At 36.7% G+C, this 22818-nt stretch overlaps 1 protein-coding gene across 11 annotated transcripts in view; it reads left to right on the top strand.

Annotated features, from left to right (window-relative positions):
* Positions 1 to 22818, top strand: part of CadN (neural cadherin) — a 199378-nt gene that overhangs the window by 74915 nt on the left and 101645 nt on the right. For all 11 annotated transcript variants that reach the window (XM_089465428.1, XM_089465427.1, XM_089465425.1 and 8 more), the window contains 5 exons: positions 17708 to 18158; positions 19092 to 19308; positions 19374 to 20159; positions 21094 to 21327; positions 21394 to 21585. In XM_089465428.1, the coding sequence (XP_089321554.1) occupies positions 17708 to 18158; positions 19092 to 19308; positions 19374 to 20159; positions 21094 to 21327; positions 21394 to 21585 (1880 nt within the window). The remainder of the gene's footprint in view (positions 1 to 17707; positions 18159 to 19091; positions 19309 to 19373; positions 20160 to 21093; positions 21328 to 21393; positions 21586 to 22818) is intronic.

Raw genomic sequence — 22818 nt, 5'->3', positions numbered from 1 at the left:
AGTTTCTCTTCGAGTGCTATATTTTTAAGCTAAAAGCTTTGTACCTCTATCACATCACAGTCAAAGTGCAAATATTGCCTTTCCACTTTTCCACTCCCGGCCAATTCGAGAGCTTCAAAATATTTTCCAAATAATAAATAACCAGAGCAATCCCCACTTCGTTCAGCCAACATAATTCAATGTTTTCGCTTTTGATTTCGTGCACTCGACAACAAATCCACGATTACACAATTTGCTTTTCAAGTGCTGTGAAAGAGATATGAATAAAAAATAAAAACAGAAACAGAAAACCAAAATAAAAAAATAACTAATATGTGGTTGTGGGATTGCTTAAGTGCCTTCCCTGAGTTTTGTAGAGATTTGTTTATGAAAGCTTAAACGTATTCAAAAACTAGCTAAAACTATGAAATGAAAGGTCAAAGAGTTGTATAACAGAATTAAAATTGATCAAATTTTCATTTTCTCTGTTAGATATCTTTTCGCTTTGCTTAAAGTATAGTATATAATATTTTTAATAAAAATATAAACAATTCCCCAGTCAGCCAAAACAACTGCATGGCATTATAAAATGCTGAAAATACAAAGCAGAGAAAACTTCAATTGCCACGACTTAAGATCGCCCTGGGTCTTGGCGAAGTTTTGCGCAGAGTCTGGCTTTTTCTGAATTATAATAAGCTGATTCTTGGCTCTTGGATTCTGGCAACAGCAGTGTCAACAACAAGGGCAATAATAACAACAACAATAGCAAACAGCATTATTGACAGCCAAGCAGAAGTCAGCTAAAATAAAATAAAAAAAAATAATAATAATAATATATATACATATATATGTATACATATATATAAATATATATATTTCGCGCTCTGTCGCATTTGGCCTGTGTAAACTTTTCTACCCCTCAATAAAGTATTTAGCTATACACAAACATTTTGCTTCTTGTTCTTCCCCTTTTTCTTTTTCATTTTTTTTTTTTTTTGGCTGTTTCCTATTTCTGTTTCTTGACTTGGGAGAAATACAACCAAGGGTTGTTCCTTTAGCTGCGAGCTGTCTTTAGTTCTGTGTTTACTTTACGCATTTTGGCAGCTAGTTTGCCCGCTCGTCTAACTGTCTGTCCCTCGGTCTGTCTCTCGGTCTGTCTGTGCTGTTGACTTCGTGTTATTATTCCATTTGTCGTTTAGTTTTCTACGAGCGTTTCCTGTTTTGACTGCACAAATGTGCGCCATTATTTATCATTGGACGCCATTATGTTTTATGCTCCAGCCATTGCATTCGCACGGGCCGCCATTTTGGCAAACAGCAACCAGAATCGCATCGCTACAGATTTTCCTGGCCAGCAACAGAAAACAGTCGACAGAGGCAGAGGCAAAGGCAGTGGCAGAGGCAGTGGCAGCTGCTTTCATCCGGCTGCCATGGCAACAAAACGTGGCTACTCAAAATCCAAAGGGCGCCATTTTGTTGCCATTTCAGTTACAACTGTTTACATATATATGTGTGTGTGTGTGTATGGGTGTTTATATATGAGTGTGTGTGCGTGTGTAGCTTTTTAGGCATTTAGCTTGTCTGAAACTCTGTTCTCTCCGCTTTGGCTTTTAGCCATTTATTTCGTTTCGTTTCGTTTCGCTACCCCCTCCCCTCTCCCCACGCCCCCTGACGCGTCGCTTGTCTCTTCCGCTTTTATTGTGCGGCTGCAACTTTTGCTCTGCGGCTTTTCAATGCCGTTGACAGAATTTCTTGTTGTTTCTGTTTTGGGTCTAAAACCTCATCTGGTTTATAGTCTGCATTGTTATTGTATTGGATCTAAAACCTCATCTGGTTTATAGTCTGCCCTGCTATTGTAGACTGCAGCATTTGCGGCTGTTTCATTTGTCACGCGCTTTTAGCGGATTTTCATTACAAATTTTATAGAGTTTTGAAGATTTGCCATCATAAAATATTGCTGAAATATTATGTTTATAATTTTTTATGATTATTTTCCTCTGAGGATAGTGTAAGTTAATTAAGTTAATGCATAATAATTAAATAAAATTTGTACTTCAATAAGTGTAGGCACTAAAAGCAGTTCAACTTAAGCTCCTATATTATATAATGAATACATTAGACTTGGTATATTGAAATTATATTATCAATGTATGCAGTATGCATTCATACATAAATATGTAAACCAATTATTGCATACATATATTCATGTAAATAACTAAATAAAAATGAAATTAGAAACTCAATTGAGCTTAAGCCTTAAATAAATTATGCCAGTTTATTAGCTATTTAGCCATCAATTATTTAGCTCTAAGCTGCAAAAGCTAAAATGCAATAAAAAATGAAGCTGAATGTATTCATGCATGTGAATAAATTTAATGTCTGTTTATATATATGATATAATTATATACATTCATACATATGTATATGCCCTAATGCAATATTTATAAATTTTTTATGACTCAATATTGACTTCAAAGTAACATATTTATTTAGCTGTTTTAATTTTTTATTTTTTTAGCATTAATATCAAACAGTCAAGTCAATCAATCAATCAATCAAGCTATTAAAAATGCAGCTCAATTTACAGTTTGTATTTGCACTCAACTCTCAGCTATGCACAAATATTTGCAAAATAAATAATAATAAACAAATGCAAAAAATATTTTTTTTTTTTTTTGCTTATTTTACATCTGTAAATAAAAAATGTGATTTTAACTGTCGGAAAAAATAGAAGTGCTCGATAGTTGTTAAAGCTGAATGAAAATGGAGTGCAGCTAAAGCTAAGCTGCAGCAGCAAAGAGTGAGAAAGAGAGAGAGCGAGAGCGATAGCGAGCTAGTATTATACGAGTGTAGTCCTTGAGCTGTGCTATGCGCCGTGTTTTCATTTGTATTGCTTGCGTTTGCACATCCGTTTCGGCTAACGCCGCAGTAATAATTCATGGCACAAATTGCGTTTATTACGATATAACGTAACGGCCAGCGATGCGACGTAACAAAACCGCGAGACGAATAGGGCGAGCGGATAGAGCCTAGCCCCAGTCCAGAGTCCACCCAGGGGCATGTTGATTTGCAATGCAAAAAAGGGTTTAGTTAGTGTGTGTGTGTGTATGGTGTGTGTGTATGGTGTGTGTATGGATGTATGTGTGTGTAGTCCCGCATCCCTTTTCAACTAGGCTTCGCTTGGCCTGGCGGCAGTTATTTATCACAGTTAGCAGCGGCTGCAAATTGCGTTGGCCGCGTGATTTGTGTGGGCGTGGCTGTTTGGCCAACAACACGTCATGGTCCAATTAGCCAACGAGCCCGATGAAGTTATTACCAGCGCACACTGTTGGCCAAAAGTTAACGCACAGCAGCGTCTTTACACTTGATTACAGCTGCAGCAGCGGCAAATCACAAAATTTATGATGGTATACATGCCACGCCCACTTGTTCGCCCGCCCCTCCCACATGTGCGTCACTCTAGTGCCACTTGATCCATGAAATCGTTACATGTCAATGATTTTGATTTTGATTTTGTTTTTGATTTAGAATTGGATTTTCATATTGATTTAGCCGCATGCCGCAAATTATAAAATTAGTGGCATGCAAAAGCGAATGTGCAAATATCGAAAAGTTTGCAAATTAACGAGCAACTTTAATTAAATTGAATTGTGTCAGTGGCATTTTATGGGCGCTTAATCGGCGTTAATAAATGCTTAAAGCATATTTAAAGCGAGAGCCAAAGGGATATGAAATCCAATTAATGGCAGGGCATTAAACAATTTGCATACTCTGGATTGTGCGCGAAATGTGTATTCAGCAAAAATGTATAAATTTAATTTTTACACAATTAATATTAATACATTTTATATATAATTTATTTTATTTTATTTTTTATTTCATCTATAAATATTAAATTTTTAATATGCTATTTTGTATATTATTTCTTTGGCATTTTTTTTTATATATACAAACATATTGCATTAGGTGTTAAATATGGTTGACATAATTCATTGGATTAGGCAAGCAATCAACCATATTAACAAGCCATATTTTATGCGCATTATACGAGGGCTGTTCCAAAGGCATCGCTTTATTTAATTTAGTCAGGAATATATAGTTTATTTTCTCTCTTATGTAATCTTAAACTTTTTAGACAATCCTCAAAGCACTGCAGATATACATCGATGTCGTATCATGAATCATATGAATGTATAAATCATTAAATCTCATCGTATCCAATAATATGATTATCATCAAATGAAATATCTAAATATATACTCAAAATCTACGATATTTATTGAGCAGATCTCATATTCTTTTTATTATATATAGAGTCAGAGTAATCGCTTAACTTATATATTTATAGTATATACTATATGGCATTAAATACTAAAAAAGTTGCAATGGAATTTTTCGCACATTTTTTTGATCGTATTTATTGTCGTGGCGTGAATGGAAAAAAGCGCGAACCACACCATTGGAATGTGTATTATGTTGACTACTCGTTGTTTTTTTCTTTGCACCCGCACACATCCACACACACACACACACACACACACACACACACTAACGGTACACAAATCAAACAGCAGGTGGTGTCTGGCTGTTTGCCATTTTTGTTTTCACATTGCAAATACAAATTGTTCGACAAAAAAAGATGGGCAAAAAGCTGCACACAGCTCTGAAAGCGACTAAATCGAAAAAAAGAGTGAGAATTGTGGAGGGGACAAAAACTTTATATATGCAGTGGACTTTGGACTCAAATTTGTTTTTGCCTTGCCAAACACGAAATTTTGCTGCTGCCTGAGCGCCAAAAATCTGTAGCGACCAGCTCGAGAGCTACCTCTCTGTTTCATACCCTACAGGAGCACTCACACACACACACACACACACCGACTGGCAGGCCCCCCGTTGAACGTTTACTCATTAAAATGCAAAATGCTCGCGCATTGCGCCGCTGTTGATGCTGGTTGGGTTTGCTGCTGCTGTGCATTTGGTGGTTACAACAACAACAGCAGCAGCAGGCACACAAAATGTGCACACACACACACATGCACACAATCAGCTAGTGTTTGGGTCGTTGGGACTGGTGGGTCTTTAATGACAACATGCCAACTGGCCATTGGGTGTAAATTGCTGCGGCTTTAGCTTTATTGAATGGAAAGTGCGTGTCAGCCGGTTGACAGAGCAGCAGCAGCAACAGCAACAACAATAGCTGGCCACACTTTACATTGCTTAATGCGTAATGCAAAATATTTAAATCGCGAATATTTACTTTTAATTTGAGCAATTTTCCCACGCACTCACTCATTTATTTAATGGCAGCGCTGTTAGCCTCATTGTCGTGGCTTGGCCAGATAATGCTTTGCTCTTTAGTAGGCAGCACATGCGAGGCACAAACCAGCAGCAGAGGAGCCAACAGTTTCTCACTCTCTCTACCTCTCTCTCTCCTCCTCAGCAAATTTTCTATAGCATACTTTGCTGCGCGGCCTTTAAATGAAATGAGAGGCTTGCACAAGTATTATTAGATTTTATATTTATTAAACAAATTATAGCTTAGCTTAGCTTAGCTGCAGCCCCTTAAAATACACATTAAATGCGACCTAAAACTCTAATCAGTTTACTTAACGCTGAGGACGCTGAGGGCCTCGGGGTCAAGCTAATGAAATGGAAGAAGATTGCTTTATGATACAAGAAAATTGCAAATTGCACTCGATTGTATATATATTGTATAGCTGTATGCGTGTATGTATGTATGTATCTAAACAAGACATAGAGTTGATTGCTGAGCAGATTAAATAGATTCCAGTTGTTAGGCTTCTAGGCAAAAGTTGTTCAAAAACATTTATTTTTGTCAATACACGTGCTGAAGCATTGCGAATTTATAAATTTATTATATTTGATAATAGTTTGCAAGAAATGTGAACGGAATTAAATTCACTTCGAATGCAGTGCAGTAAATCTAGCAAATATTCTCTTTATCTGAGACTTTTACAGCTGAATGCACTTTCGATGACATTTGCCCGAATGGGAATTTATGAACTTGAACTAAAGCAGGTGGGACAGGTGGAACTTAAAGCAGCGTCGCTTAAGCTGCAATTTCTTTTATTTTTTTTTTTTTTTTTTACAGTCATCAATCTGGCTGAGCAGAGGAAGCAGAAATGTAGAGAAACTAATGTGCCGTGGCAATATGCCATGCCCGAGGCCTTAATGACTGACGAGGCCAGAGACTCACCTGCCATTGGTCTGATTGGTATGCAGCTTGGCCGCCGGCTGTTCCTGTCTGCTGCCGGCTCGGCAAAATTGCAATCAAGTCAGAGCCAGAGTCAGAGTGAGCGCAGCACACAATCGCCATCAAACTCAATCAGGCTTCGTGCCTGATGGCAGGATAACAGCCGTAGCTGTAGCTATAGCTGTAGCCATAGCCATAGCCACAGCCACATAGCCAGATAAAGCAGCCGAGCTGAGCTGGAACTCATGGCTAAACCACCTTTCCGCCAGCGTCAAGAAAATTTCATTAATTTTCACTTAATGTCTGCCATGTGCGCCATTTCCCTAGCTGCCATTGTGGGCGGTTCGGATGGTTTTGGGTGGTTGGGTGGTTGGGTGGTTGGTTGGTTGGTTGGTTGGCTGCACGGCAGCTTGAAAGCTATTGCCGTCCATTGCATGCAAACGTTGCCCAAGGTGTTGGCCGAAGCATTGAAATTAAGTCTTTATTAGGCGGGATTTTTCACATTTTTTATAGACGCAAACAAAATAAACTAAACTAAAATAAGTAAACCAATAAAGGAAGTTAAATAAAGCGTTAACGATGAAATTACCAGCTTGATTTTTTCTTGACTGCACTTGATTTGCAGTTGATTTGGCTGAGATATAATGAAGCTGATAATGATTTCATAATAGATATTTGAGTAGATTTTGGCTTGATACAATATATAATATATAATATATAATATATATCAATTTAAATAAATATGATAATGAAATTCGTCATAATTTTATTTTTTTAGTCTGTTTTAGCAGATTCTTCATATATTTTCTATTTTAACAAATTTAAAGTAATTTTTGAATGTTTTTAAATATTTAAAATGACTAACTAAGAATCTGAAACATTCAATATCTCTCTGTGACTGCACTTGATTTGCAGTTGAGTTTGCTGAGATATAATGAAGCTTCGAGGAAATAATGTTAATTGATTTCATAATAGATATTTGAGATGATTTTGGCTTGATACAATATATAACTATAATCAATTTAAATAAATATGATAATAAAATTCGTCATAATTTTATGTTTTTAGTCTGTTTTAGCAGATTCTTCATATATTTTCTATTTTAATAAATTTAAAGTCATTTTTGAATGTTTTTAAATATTTAAAATGACTAACTAAGAATCTGAAACATTAAATCTATCTCTTAGTGAATTATAGCTGAGAAATATTTCATTTAGCCAACCAAATTTTTATTAAATGTTTTGAGGTAAATCATATAACAAAAATCTATAAAAAAAAAATATATAAAATATGATATAATCATAATTTTTATAATAATAACAAACTATAAACAAAAAATAATACAATATATAATTAAATATTTATAATAATAATAATAGTAATAATAGACTATAAATTAATAATACTACAATATAAAATATACTATATATGTATGTATTTGTATATCAGTTATTTAACTTCAGGAAATTACTTGAGCTATACATATATACTTTATATATAGTTGAGTCCTTGAATTTGTTTTTCAAGTATTAATATGTTTCAAGTCTACATATATTTCAATAAACATTCAGAATAGTTATATAAATTTGATCAAATTTCTGCATTGCTAAGCCTGAAGCCTTTTCAGCAGTTTATTCAATTGCTGCTCAAACCAAATATTAGAAGTCTTAGGCGTAAGTCAGCTGTTGAAAACGATTTCTGATTGAAAACTATGAAATAAGTGCCTCAGAAAATTTTAAATTTGTTTGCTTCCAAATAGGATTTAAGACATATATTTAAATGAATCATTTTTACATGCTTATTCCTCAGCAGCTAATTGATATTGCCAACTTTAAAAAGCATTTTTCGTGACTAAATTGAACATATTTTTTACATTCCTTGCTACGTGCTTGGCCTGCCTTTGCTCTGCAGCATTCAAGGCGGCGGGCAACAGCTCGACCCCATTTGATGGCCCTGGCAGGGGGAAGTTCCGTGCGTAAATTTTAATTGACTCTGCGCTTGGCTGGGCAGCTGAGAGTTCTTCTGCGTTCTTTGCGCAACGTTAATTAATTTATTAATGTTGGTTATTTTTTCCTTTTTGTTATTATTATTATTATTTTGTTTTTTTTCGTTCGCTGCGAAATTGGCAATTAAATAGACTGTCGTTAGCCAACAGGGGAACGCTAGGCTAGAATTATGGCCAGCTTATGCTTGATGGCTGGCCAAAGGAGCTGTTAAGCTACTCGGCCAAGGCAAGAGCGAATGCTGTTGCGCTTTAAATTGCGAGCTTTATTTGTCAGCAGCCGAAGGAAGCATCGACAGATAGAGAGCGGGAGATAGGCGATGGGTGAGAGGGAGAGTGGGACTGGGGGAGAGAAATGTGACACCTACTAAAGTAAAAGTCTTAATGGCAACAGAAGCCGCGGCAGCATCCGTAACGGCAGCAGCCATAACATTATCTTTATCTGCAACTGCCAATTTGTTGGCATGACAGCCGGCGAGGCGTGGCAGATAAGAGCGGCGCAGAGGCAGAGAGACAGACGCAGCACAAGCCAGGCTAAACGAACGATGACAACAACTGTAGCCCAGTCGCAATCTCAGTGCCTCTAGCACACACACACAAACACACACACACACACACACACAGATAGGCACACCTCGTTTTTGCGCCTGGGCTGTCGCATAATTTTGCATTCAAAAGCAGCGGCAGCCAACACACAGAGTACCAGTTATTTGCCACTGCCTCCCTCTCCCTCTCTCACACGCTTTGCGAACTGGCCAACAAAACACGTTGCTACCTTTGCCAGGTGTTAACTCATTTGCGTGGCTCTTAAGTGACTCAATAAACGGCAACTCAAACTGAGGACTGCACGCTGTGTGCAAGCCAACAGCTACTACAGAAATACACTTGGCGAAAAATTTCTATAAAACCTTGTTTAAATATAAATATGCTGTATAACATAATGGACAATGTCGCAAGATTACCTGTACAAAATGTATAGGCATTTCTATTCTGTACATAAATTGAATTCCAATTCTCGCTATATACCATCTATATCTTAAATATTATATAATATCTATATTATAATACAATAGCTTATCAAATACCAGAGATTGAATGAGAATTAATACTCAGTTTTTCCTGCTGCTAAAAATATTACATATGTAAATTCAAACTGAAATAATAAATTTATAATAATACATTAAAATTAAAAAAAAAAAAAAAGTTCAGTAACTTAGCCAAAAGAAAAAATTAAATTTGTAAACAATAATAATAATAAAATTAACAAAAAAAAAATATATAAATAAAATTAACATACATTTTGGCTTAAATTTATACTATAATTAATAATACATTAAAATAAAAATTAAAAAAAAGTTCATTAATTTTAGCAAAAAAAAATTTTTTTTGAATAAATATAAAAAAATAATACAAAATTAAAATAAAATTCTTAATTATAATTTAATAATTCTAGATTAAATGTATTTTCTTCTCTTGGGCCAACAATGTTCATATAGACTCAACATTTTGCTCGCAGTGCATGGCCATATACATTTATAAATGGTCTGTAATATATATCCATATATGCATTCGAGTCATATATGAGCCTGTGAGTTAGGTTACAGCAACATTCCATATGAAAATAGTGTGTGGAGCTGAATTGATGCTCGGCAGGAAGCTGCAGATTTGCGATGACAAATTTTGTAGGAGGCTATCAAATGTTTTCATTAGTTGCGACAGCAGCTGCCAAGCAGTTGTAGAGTTTCAAACAGTTTGATTGAAGAACAAAATTAGTAAAAGAAAGAAATGATAGAGACCTTATAGAAGCTATATTAGAATGACGTTTCGAATAGCAGAAAGTTTCTTTAGTTCAGCTACTTTGACTTTACATTTAATAAGTATTAAAAACTGAATAGATCTTGTCTGAATATAATATATTTATATGCTATAAACTTGCAGGTAAAATTTATATTGAATCAACTGACCCTTACTTGGGACAACTTTAAATATAAACAACTCTTTCTGTTATAGCCACTTGTATTCCCTTTGAACCACTCTTTCCATTCTCTATTTAATACATATTCCTTTTTTGCTCATTACTTTTCTTTATCCCGCTATAGAAACCACTTGCCCAAGAGTAGCTAGAACATTTTGCCACACGCCCACACACGCCCCTCGCTTCATCAATAAGTTCAATATTTGACTTTAGCTTTGGCTACTTCTCTGGGCAAATACAATGGCTTTTGTTGGCAGCTTCATTAAATGCACGCCCACAAGGCCCATCAAAAATAATATATACCTTATATACCTTAATATATAGAGAACAGAAATACCCATCAACCCCATAACGCAAATATTACGCGAGTCGTAAAAACCAAAAGCGGGTTACCTATAGCATTATCTGCCTCTTGTTCGGTTTGGTTCTCTGCATCACGTATTTATCGAGGGCATAAAACGAACCCGCAAGGAACAGAAAAAACACACAGAAATTCATTTGTTTGACTCTCACTCACTTGCTCTCCCTCTCTCACTCTCGCTGTCTCTGTTGCTCTTCCTGTCTGACCAACAACGCAATCGGAATGCCAAAGTCAAGTAAATTTCAACTTGACTGCATTTTAATCAAGCTGAGAGCAAGAGCAAGAGCAAGAAGTGATTCGCATTTAGAAACACCCCATATTATGTCTTACCTTCTGCAGTCGGGTTCGCCCCGAAGTAGCCGCAAAATGAGTTGCAGCCATAAAGCATTTCCACTCCAACCGAAAAAAAACGTTAAGTTGCGGAAAAGTGACAATCAAATGAATCTACAGTAAATTATTATTGCTCCGGCATAACAAATTCAGAGTGGCAAAAGGAAATGTTTAGAACTACAATAAATGAATTGGGAGTGAGCACAAGCTTTGCTTGCTTCGGTAAACGCTTTAAAAAACACAGCAAATATTTTGAATCAAGCGACTATCTTGGTGATTTTTAAAGGATACTTAAAGTAATAAAAAGAGGTACTTTTCTGAATGACTTAAAAGCTGATTAGAAGAAGAATGAAGAATTTAATGTGGTAAAACGGAAGAAATTCCATCTGGTTATTAGCTGTAGAGTCAAAAGAAGAATCACAAATGCATAAAGAAAATAAATAAATAAAATATAAAAATCAAAGTTTCGTATATTTTTATCAATTGTAAAAAGCTTTGAGGGAGCTTTATGAAATCTAAATTTTTATTAGATTTAAAATAATTAATCTTTAACTAATTCTCCAACTAATCCACACATAATGACTATACCTTCGCTTTCCCATGAGTTGCAACATATTATAATTATCACACTTTCAGCTAGTGTCATTTGGGCACTTGCAGCTAGTGTCACAGGCACAATAACTAGAAACCGCAAAGCTTATCAAGAAATTACCGCATGCATTAAGTGACAAGTCGCACGCGAGGCGTTGCCAGACTCTTAAGAAGTCAAAACCATGCAGTGGCTGCAAATTTTAATGCTACGCTTATCACTGCCAAGGGATGGCTTTCATAGCCATTCAGCCATTGTCATCATAAGCCATAAGCCAAGCAGCCAAGGGGATGCTGTTGCAGTGGCTGCTGCTGCTGCTGCTGCTGCTGCTTAGGGGTTAGCAACACGAGTCACCAAAATGCAACCCGGAAAGGCGCCAGTCATTGTCTGGCATTTGCTTTGCACTTCAGCGACATTTGAGACAACAATTCGAGCGAGAGAAGAAGAATAAGAAGAAGAAGAAAAACACTAAAAGCCGTGATAAAGCCAGAAAGCGCCGTAAAACACGAGACTCAAAGTTGCCAGTGTAAAAAACAACGGAAATCTGGCTTTGGTGTTGATAGTCTTTCACTCTCTCTCTCTCTCTCTCTTACACATTTTTTCATACCCTGTAGATAATCAATATTAAAGATGGTATTAAAAAACGGGATAAATGCGAGTAATAATTGTTGAAGATTTATTGATCAATTTTCAATTCTGTTTGTGGCTTAAAAAAAAAAAAATAAAAATAAAATTAAACAAACCCATTATACCCTGATTTCCCATTTTCGATTGGATCAGGATATAAAAATAATAATAATAATGAATAAAAAAAATAATAAAAATAAATTTTAAAAAATTAAAAATCAATATAATCGAATTAAATCCATTGCTTCATTTGAAGCTCAAAGGATTAAAAATAGATAAACAAAATTAAATTTTACAAATATAATATATTTGCGATAAATTGATATATCGAACTATATCAATATAAAATAGGTGCAAAAATATTGTAAAATATAAGTTGTATAACATTTAATGCATTTTAAATATTTTATTGTATATTGGCACTCGTGATTTACATTGATTGAGCGATATTCATCGATTATTGATTCAAGGTTGACATAATTTCATATGGAAATGTTTTCGGAAATTGAAATAAAAAATAAATTCCATATCAATATAGTTGGGAATATATGTATATTTATATGCCTTAAGTTCATTTATCGATAAATATCGACTTGCCTCTAGTCGGGCTTAAATATTATTGATTCATGCTCATATTTTATTGCCCGCCACAAGCTCTGTTTATAATTTTACTTGATTTTATCCTTTTGATGATTTTATTGCTCTTTTTATCATTGCTAGAATTTTTATTATATTTAAATCTAATTTTTTATTTTATGTTTTTTTTTTTTTTACTATATTATAGGTTTATTGAACCTTTATAATTTCTATAAGGTATCTCCGTATCCCTCACTCTCACTCTGGCAGCTCTATCTCAATTTTTTGCCGATCTCTGCATTGGGCTACAAACAAAAGAAAGCCCAAAGCCACGAGGGCGACAAGCTCGTGGGCAGAAGAAGTGAAAAGCAGAACAAAGCTGCTTATTGTTTTAATGGTTTAAGCTGGAGCCAGCCATGGCGAACTGTGGACTTATTCTGCTGCTGCTGCTGCTACGGCTGCCACTTCGGCAGCTTCGTGTTTTTTCATGCTGCAAAGTGCTAAGCACAAGATGATGCAGAGCTGTTGATGCTGAGGTCCTCTGGTCCTCCACGGCCCTCCATCGAGTCGTGCTGCCGTGCTGAGGGTGGCTGCAGCAGCGACGACAACTCACACTTGCCACAGCACTTGCCTCGCATGCGTCTGCCTTGGCTCGAGTGTGCAGCACCCGCTCAGCTTCAAGTTCCTCTTCTGCTTCTTCATTCTTTTTTTCCCAATTTTTTTTATACTTTATATCATACTTCATGCATGTACAGAGCTCGCTCTTTATGTGCGACTGTCGCCTTTGGCGAAACGGAACTTCTTCTGTGTGGCGCAGCTCTCGCAGAGTTGGCTGTGTGTGTCTGTGTGTAGGGGGATAGAATGTCAATGGGCGGGGTACTTTTGGGCTCTCTCTGTATGTGTGTGGGTGCTTGGGTGGTCTACGGTCCTTGGAATCTCTGTCTTCAAATTGATGCGCATAAAAATTGAATTTGTTAGCAAAATTGACAACTGAAACTTGTGTACGTCAGTGTGTGTGTGTGAGTGTGTCTGTATTACGTGCTCCGCGTGCAACGTAAGCAAAATTTATTTATGCTCTACGTTTTAGAAATTTATTTTAATAGTCTCGTAATGTGATGTCATCTGACGCCCAAGCCATGTGTGTGTGTTTAGCTGCTGATAGTTGGCAGCGTGCGAGCGAGACGCAACCAAATTAGAAAAGAAAGGCAACTAATAGACCTACATAAATCAGTTAGCATCGCTGCAAAACCAATCTAAATGAATTCGTTCTTAAATTGAGCAATGAAATGATGTTGCCTGAGAGGCTGAGATTGAAGTTGAGTAGATATTGAGCATGATTACAGATAATGAGAAAGCGAGAATTTTCGTGAATTTTTGTTCACAATATTTGTTCATATACACATACAACATTTTGAATGAGTCGTTGGCTTCCATGACATATAGATGACGAGAATTGTCGAAGCACGAGCATCTGTAATAATTGAACTACGAACACCGGCTTGGCACGAGCTAACGAATGTCCGAAATCTCTTTATAATAATAAATCTCTTATAAAGCTTACTTGTCGCTGGTTGTTTGACCCGACAAAAATATTAAAAATTATTATTTTTTATTTCTATAATTTCATTGTATGAGTTTATTAACTTTTGGGTTAAAAAATTATTTTTTAAGAATATTGATTTTACTGGATATTTCTTTTACATTGAAGAGATTATTGAAGCTTTTAAAAAACTTATTTCGTATAGAAAATTGGCCTAAGGAAACTCAATTTTATTTTGCTCAAAAGCAAGCGATATAATATTATTAACATAAATTTGTAAATTTAGGTACAATTTGTTTACACATTTAACCGTTTTTTTTTTTTTTTTTAAAGTTTAAATGAAGTATGTTTATTAAAAATCATATTAATTTAATAATCTAAAAAGCTATTATTATTTTTGAGAAATATTCAAAAACATTGAATGTAAAAGTTAAATTAATATATTAATAATTAAATGAATCTTTATCTTACTTTTGACAATCTTATCTGTTACTGTTATCTGTTTGCTGATATTATCAATAGCATATGTAAGCTCGAGTCTCTGCTACATTATGAGTTTATTATCTAGCATAGTAAAAAAGGAAATAATTCACATTACAAAGTTCAAAGTTAAATAAACCCGCAATTTTGACAGCATTTCCGCAAGACAATGTTTTCCCTCATTTTTCCTTTAATAGAAAATTACATTTGTAGCCCTAATTCGCCTTGTGGCCAGCAACCTTTGGCACAGCTGTTGGCAATATGAGTTGATTGTTTATAAGCCCGTTCCACTTCGAACGGAAACAGCTCGATTTCAATTTCTATTACTTGTTTCCAACGAGAAAATCAAATGATAAATGCGACTGCGGCAGTCAGTTTTTGGGGCCAGAACGAAAAATCTTTGAGCCATTTTTTTTTTTTTTTTTTTTTTCAAGTACAATGGAGACGGCTCTAGCCAGAGCTACATCTATTCCATACTCTTTAGCAATTTCTCGTTACGTCTGCTGCCTGTTTCCATTGTGTTGCATTGTCGCCACGGATATCCGCCATGTTGGCTGCTGCTGCTGCTGCTGCTTTGTGGCACGTTCCACTGCACAATAACAACAACAACAGCAACAACAACGTCGTACAACTTTCATTTATGTATTTCGTGTTATTTAAATTTCCAACTTTACCTGCCCGCAGAATAAGCCATAGAAAAGCGTTGCCAACAATGCCAAAGCTGGCAAATAGCAAAAACTTGGCTCAAATGCAGCCGAGTGGTAGTTGCCAAGGGTGAGCCTAGACCACCTCCCCCATCCCCTTCCCTCGCCAGTCAAGCAGACAATGTAGCAATCTGTTGAGCATGTATATATATACATGTATTTATACATATATTTATATATTACCTTTTTTTGGCAGCTGCATTTCCTTTGCTGCTTAACGCCTTTCTTTCTTTTGCCCAGTTTTGAAGCACGATATTTGCTTACCAAACAGGTAAAAACGGTAAAAAAAAAATGGAGCCTGCTTTTGGGGAGAATTTGAAGGGCGCACTTCTTTACCTGTTTACAATTCACTTTGCTGCACTTGAGAAATTACACATGCTTCGCTTTAGCCTGGCCCCCTTTGTACCTTCTGCCCCGCCCCACCCTACTCTTGTGTTTTTTCCCCTTACTTTTATTACGCTCGAATTTCATGCTGTGTGCGAACACCGCCGGGCAGAGGAGGCAAGTAAATCGTCTGTCTTATTTGTCTACCACTACATGGTACACTCTCTACACACACAGACACAGATACAGCAACACACACATACACACACACACACAAATACTCTTTTAATAAGCGTCAGCATTAGGGTTCCTTTTTTGGCCCTTTGCTGTGCTGCTTTGTTGTTAGCTTTTGTTGCTGTTGTTGTTTTTGTTGTTGTTTGCGCTAACCAACAGCAGCGACAACATGATTGGTATTTTCCGCTGCAGACATTTTGCATAGGTGGCCATGCCCAGACCCAGACTCCCACACATTATTTTTCTTTTATTTTATTCCTTTTTTTTTTTTGCTTCCTTTCTCTCTTTTTAATTCCAGCAGGCGGCTCTTTTATTGATTTTATGTGCTTTTTTCTTCAAGCTCGCTTTTAATGACATTTTTCCGGCACATTTTAAGCAACTGAATTCGAGCTATGTAAAAATATTTATATGTTTAATTTTTTGTCAAATTGAAAGAAACTTCAACATTTTAAGTGATAAAATTGTTTCATGATTTGTTAGCTAGTTTATACAGGATGTCTAATACATTGTATAAGCTTAGCAAATCAAATTTTCATATTTTTAGTAGTTGCATTTCCTCTGCGAATAGATTTCAAGAACTTTTCATTATTAATGCCTTAAGCCATTCCTGATTCCTGTCCTAATCAAAAGCCTCTATTCTTTCATAGGCTAAATAAGGGTCTATCTTTAGTATTTATTATGGCTCAGGTAACCTATCGACGTAGACTTAAAAAAGGCAATTCGGCCCTCACATACGAGTGGCTATTCCCAGAAATAGGGTTCATATTTAGAGCAGAGACATCCCAAATTGAACCTTAGCAAACGAAGCCAAGACGTCCATTTGAGTAATGTGCTATTGCATAGCTAATGGCATGTCATTAGCTTCAAAGTACTCTAAAGCAACTACACTGCGCAACAAATAATTTGTACGCCATTGCAATTTGCTTTAATGGTCAGTGTGTAAAGGTAAATCAAATATTTAATATTATAAAAGACAGTTTACTCTACATAATGAAAGGTAGCGAGTCCCCAAGGCGAAACTGAAAATATTTTAAAAATTTTAACTCAAGAGTTTAATCAATAATTATAGATAATTTTATATACATATATGTATTTTGAATGATTTAAGAAAATAATATGTATATCGATTGGTTTTAAAACTAGCTATATATTTTTAAAAAATTCTATAAAAAAAAAAAAAAATATTGAATTATTTGAAAAAATTCTCCAAAAAATTCCTTTTTAAATTTATACAGAATTGAAGCAATTCTCTACCATTTCAAATTGCTCAGTCCTTTCTAGCTATGCTCGAAGCATGACAAATAATTAGCTTTGAGGCACAACAATTGCAATTTGCAGTTGGCTGTCTTGTGCCTTGGACTGATTTTCCGGCTCATTGCATTTGCATTTGCATTTGGCTTAAGTGAAATTCGAGCGCTTTAAATTACACGCGCCGACGACAAAAGGCTGTCCCCCATTTCAAGTCTTCCCCGCCTCACCACCCTCCCTCTTTCCCTCGCCCGCTGCCTTTCTCTCGATTCTATTTTCTCCGTAACTAAACCAACTATCCATTAGTTGTAATAACAATGGCAGCACAGCCCCAGCACAGGCAAAGTAAACTTTTAGTGCTAGCCACAACACAGTGCGAGCGAAAAGTATGCACACACATGCATATGCAAAAGTGCTTCTGCACCAATAGACAAACCAAACAAAAGAAAAACAAAAAACAAAAGTGGCCCAAAAAATATACTAAAATTTCGTTCTCTCTTGTTTTCTCCGTCTTTCGTTGGCAGCTGGCATCAAGTACACGGACAACCAGCGTGTGATTATACTGGTGAAGGATGTCAATGACGAGCCGCCCTACTTCATCAATCGGCCACTGCCCATGCAGGCGGTAGTGCAGCTAAATGCACCGCCCAATACGCCAGTCTTTACGCTACAGGCACGCGATCCGGATACGGATCACAACATACATTACTTCATAGTGCGCGATCGCACCGGCGGACGCTTCGAGGTGGACGAACGATCGGGCGTGGTGCGCACACGGGGCACAGATCTCTTCCAGCTGGACATGGAGTATGTGCTGTACGTGAAGGCCGAGGATCAGAATGGCAAAGTCGACGATCGTCGATTCCAGAGCACGCCCGAGGAGCGACTCTCGATCGTGGGCGGCAAGCGAGCGCCGCAGTTCTATATGCCCGGCTATGAGGCCGAGATACCAGAGAACCAGAAAAAGGACTCCGAGTAAGTTGCTAAAGCGAAACTGTGAAATATATGCAAATGCAGACGTACGGGCTGCCAATAAAAGTTAGGCCAACTGGAGCATGACAATGTGAGCTAGATGGAGGCACGAGATGGCTCATTGAAATTCCAATAGCTGGCAAACAACTGTCAAAGGGCAGTCGAGCGAGTGACAGACAGCCTGGCCCGGACCCGGGCAAGGCTCGAGCCTCTCCTGCTCTCCACGCACACATACTTATGCATGGACACTGTGCGGCATTAGTATAGGGACTTTGATTTTGAATATTATTTTTTTTTTTTTTTTTTTTTTTTTTTTTTTTTTTTTATTATTATTAAGGTAAAGTTTTATTGTAATTTAATTTTGAAAAAGTTTGCAAAAAATTATGTTCTGCGTTTACATTTTATGGTGAATACTCAATTAAAAAAATTTTTTTTTTTTTACAATATTAAAACTTGATTCTGTTTCATATTAACATATAAATGTAATTTTTTTTAATTAAAAAAAATCGCAAAAAATAAAAATGGGTTTTAAAAATTAGATTATAGCACTCAAATTGAATAGTTAATATCTCATTCCATTTTTTGTTAAATTAAAAATTAACTCCATTTTACATTTTTATTTAAAAGTATTGCAAAAAAAAAAAAAAAAAAAAAAAAAAAAAAAAATGGTTATTAAAAATTAGGTTTCCGCACTCAAATTTAATCATAAATTTTCCACACAATTTTGCATCTGGAGTTAAAAGTAAACAGAACCGAAAATAAATAACGATGATGAACTGATGACGCGCAGTGTATATATATAATATATGCATGCATTTTACATGTGACAACCACAAACTCCATTCGCTAACTGTCACATCCACACGCGCCTTTGTGGTTTCACTCTCACCCTCTCACTCTCTCTCACTCTCTCACTCTCCGCTTGTCTTTTTGCAGCATCATTTCGGTTAAAGCCAAGTCCTTTGCGGACAGAGAGATACGGTATACGCTGAAGGCGCAGGGCCAGGGCGCTGGCACCTTTAACATTGGACCCTCATCGGGCATTGTCAAGCTGGCCAAGGAGCTGGACTTTGAGGACCTGCGACAGCCGCACGTCTATACGCTGATTGTAACAGCCACCGAGGACTCGGGCGGCTTCTCCACATCCGTTGAGGTAAAACATAACCAACACAATTCACGTCTCGACATGAATTTAATTTGCAAATCCTTCAACTCCAGCTAACCATACGTGTGACCGACGTCAATGACAATGCGCCCAAGTTCGAGCTGCCCGACTATCAGGCGCACAATGTCGACGAGGATATACCGCTGGGCACCAGCATACTGCGTGTGAAGGCCATGGACGCGGACTCGGGCGCCAATGCGGAGATCGAGTACCTCGTCTCGGATGATCATTTCGCTGTCGACTCGAATGGCATCATTGTGAACAACAAGCAGCTGGATGCGGACAACAACAATGCCTACTACGAGTTCATAGTCACGGCCAAGGACAAGGGCGAGCCGGCCAAGTCGGGCACAGCCACCGTGCGCGTTTACACCAAGAACAAGAACGACGAAGAGCCCAAGTTTTCGCAGCAAGTTTACACGCCAAATGTGGACGAGAATGCGGGTCCGAATACTTTGGTCACCACTGTCGTCGCCTCCGACAAGGATGGCGACAATGTACGCTTCGGTTTTGTCGGCGGCGGCACTTCATCCGGCCAGTTTGTCATCGAGGACATTACGGGCGTGATACGACTCCATAATAAGGCCATCTCCCTCGATCGCGATAAGTACGAGCTGAATGTTACGGCCATGGACGATGGCAGCTGTTGCGTCAACGGCGATCAGACCATACACACCTCCACGGCCGTTGTGGTTGTCTTCATCACGGACGTGAACGATAATAAGCCCGTGTTCAAGGACTGCGGCACCTACTATCCCAAAGTGGAGGAGGGGGCGCCCAATGGCAGTCCAGTTATCAAGGTTGTGGCTACCGATGAGGATAAGGGCGTCAATGGACAGGTAAGAAAGGAAGAGAGATGGAAAGGGGGAAAACAACTATAGAGTGTATAGCTATGATCCATAAAACTCTAGCCATACAATATTGCAGTTAATCGATTGTTATCGATTTCTTCAAATTATATTTATCAATTTCTTTGATAGGCAATATCTATAACAGATTAATTGTATGGCTCTGGCTGATATGATTAATACTTTAAATAATCGATTTATTTTATCGATTGTCATTACACAAGTTCAATCAAAAATATCTTTACATACATTTTTTCAAATGAGTAAAAAGAAACAGCCTATAAATATTATAGTTATTGCCAATATTATTTATAAATATATTTTAGCACGATAATCGATTTCTATCGATTTTTTAAAGATTAACAGTTCCTTTGGTAAACTTATATTGATGGATTATGGAAAAAACTTTAGAATTATTGAAAATTACCAATTATAAGCCAAGGGCTGATTTGTTCTGTATGTACGCAGATATAGCCAATAATTTGATAGTTTTTAATCGATAACATAAGAGTTCGATAAAAACTGCAGCCACTTTAAGTACTAAAGAATTATCAATACAGAACAAATAATTCATACAAAATAAGTATTTTTGATTCATATATCTACCTACACTGCTTCAATGGACTAGTCAATGCTTATCACCCACACATAGATCTCCAAGTTTATTATAGGTGCACACTCATAATTATGGGTACGTGATTTGTAGGCCACTCACCGCAAGCAGTTTATGGTAAATTATATTAATCCCGCGATAGATTTCATGTCGAGATTCGGGCCGAGTGGCCACGCTCGAGTTCAATGCACTCAGCGTGAGGTAGAGGCAGCGCGTTGCATGTCGTGTCGTGTCGCGGCGCCTGCACCACACGCCCATAATCAGAACTGTGTCAATCATTAAGCAATTTTGCATGTTCTTGTCGCCCGGCAGGTTAAATACTCGATAGTGCAGCAACCGAATCAGAAGGGCACCAAATTCACCGTCGACGAGGAGACGGGCGAAGTCTCTACCAACAAGGTGTTCGATCGTGAGGGAGACGATGGCAAGTTCGTCTCGGTGACAGTGAAGGCCACCGATCAGGGCGATCCCAGCCTGGAGGGCGTCTGCTCGTTCACAGTGGAGATAACCGATGTGAATGATAATCCGCCGCTGTTCGATCGACAGGTGAGTTCATATAGAGAATTCATTGCATTTGGGAAATTGATTGAAATTGCTTTGCTACGCTTGCAGAAATATGTGGAGAATGTGAAGCAGGATGCCAGCATTGGCACGAACATCTTGCGTGTCTCCGCCTCCGATGAAGATGCTGACAACAATGGCGCCATTGTCTACAGCCTCAGTGCACCCTTCAATCCCAACGATCTGGAATATTTCGATATACAAGCCGAGTCCGGTTGGATAGTGCTCAAGAAGCCGCTTGACGTAAGTGTTTGATTTCCCATCCACATAAATGTACTACTCTATTATATTTATTATAATCTTTTATGTTTGCGAACCCAACTAACCAAGTTTTATGATTTACATTTCAAAAACAATATGAAAAGTTCTTTAAAAATAGAAACAAACTTTTTTATTTCCCTTACTAACAATTGAAAGCTGAGCGCTTAGCGCCGCCAGAGTCAGAGACCAGAGCAATAACCAAAGAGCAGAAATTTTAATTATTCAGTTCTCATTATGATTTCCAATGCACCTTTCTTTTGTTTAAGAGACTTTGTGCAAAGCTCTGCCCCTGCCCCCTCGCCGGCTATCAATGGCAAAGATTTTTTCACTCTCCTGATAGCCACAAATTCGAATTCGATGTGCGAAGCAGTGCAAGTTTTTTTTGTCACATTCGAACAAAAACTAAAAAAAAAAAAAAATGAAAAAATATTTAAGTTACATTTAAGAAAATGCCATATATATATATATATATATATATATATATATATATAGATATATATATATATATATATATATATATATATATAGATATATATATTAAATATATATGCGCTTTACTTTTCAACTTTAGTTAGTTTTCTATTGATTTTTCAACTTTTTTTGTTTAGTTTATAGTGCGTAATTGGCTCAATCTAAAATCTAAGCAAAAATGCCAAGCGAATTGATTTTTAACATTTTTTGAAACAAATCAAACACAAAAAAAAAAAAAAAAAAAAAAAATAATAAGGAGGAATAAGCGGGTATACCAATAAGTACACTGGGTAAATTTAGTCAAGCGAATGGAGAAATGTGTATAAAAAAAAAGCTTTTAACTGCCAGCTGCTGCTTTTATTTATTTTTGTGGTGTTAGGTGCCTAAGACTTAAGCCAATGTAAAAAGAACAACAAAAGCAAAGAGGGTAAATTTAAATACGTAATAAGGGTAGTCCCTACCAAACGATCACGCCTATTTTTGAGCATCGTTGTGCAATTTTTGATGGCTAAAAACATAAACAAGAACTAAAATCATAAAACTACAAATACTTTTTTAACAAACTGTAGCTTGATTTTTATTGCAAAATATATATATATGCATATATATGCATATTTTTTATTTATTTTATTTTTGCTAACCCAAAAATAATCCCACACTAAACCCATCCCAAAAGCAACATAAACTAATGCGAATTAGATCAAACGGGTTTTTGTCGAGACTATGCGATTTTTTGAAGGTCTC

Source organism: Drosophila arizonae, chromosome 3, assembly GCF_054131065.1.
Source record: "Drosophila arizonae isolate 15081-1271.41 chromosome 3, UAZ_ARI_1.0, whole genome shotgun sequence".
Lineage (NCBI taxonomy): Eukaryota > Metazoa > Arthropoda > Insecta > Diptera > Drosophilidae > Drosophila > Drosophila arizonae.
The sequence above is the reverse complement of the archived record's forward strand: the minus strand, read 5'-3'. Positions and strand labels throughout refer to the sequence as shown.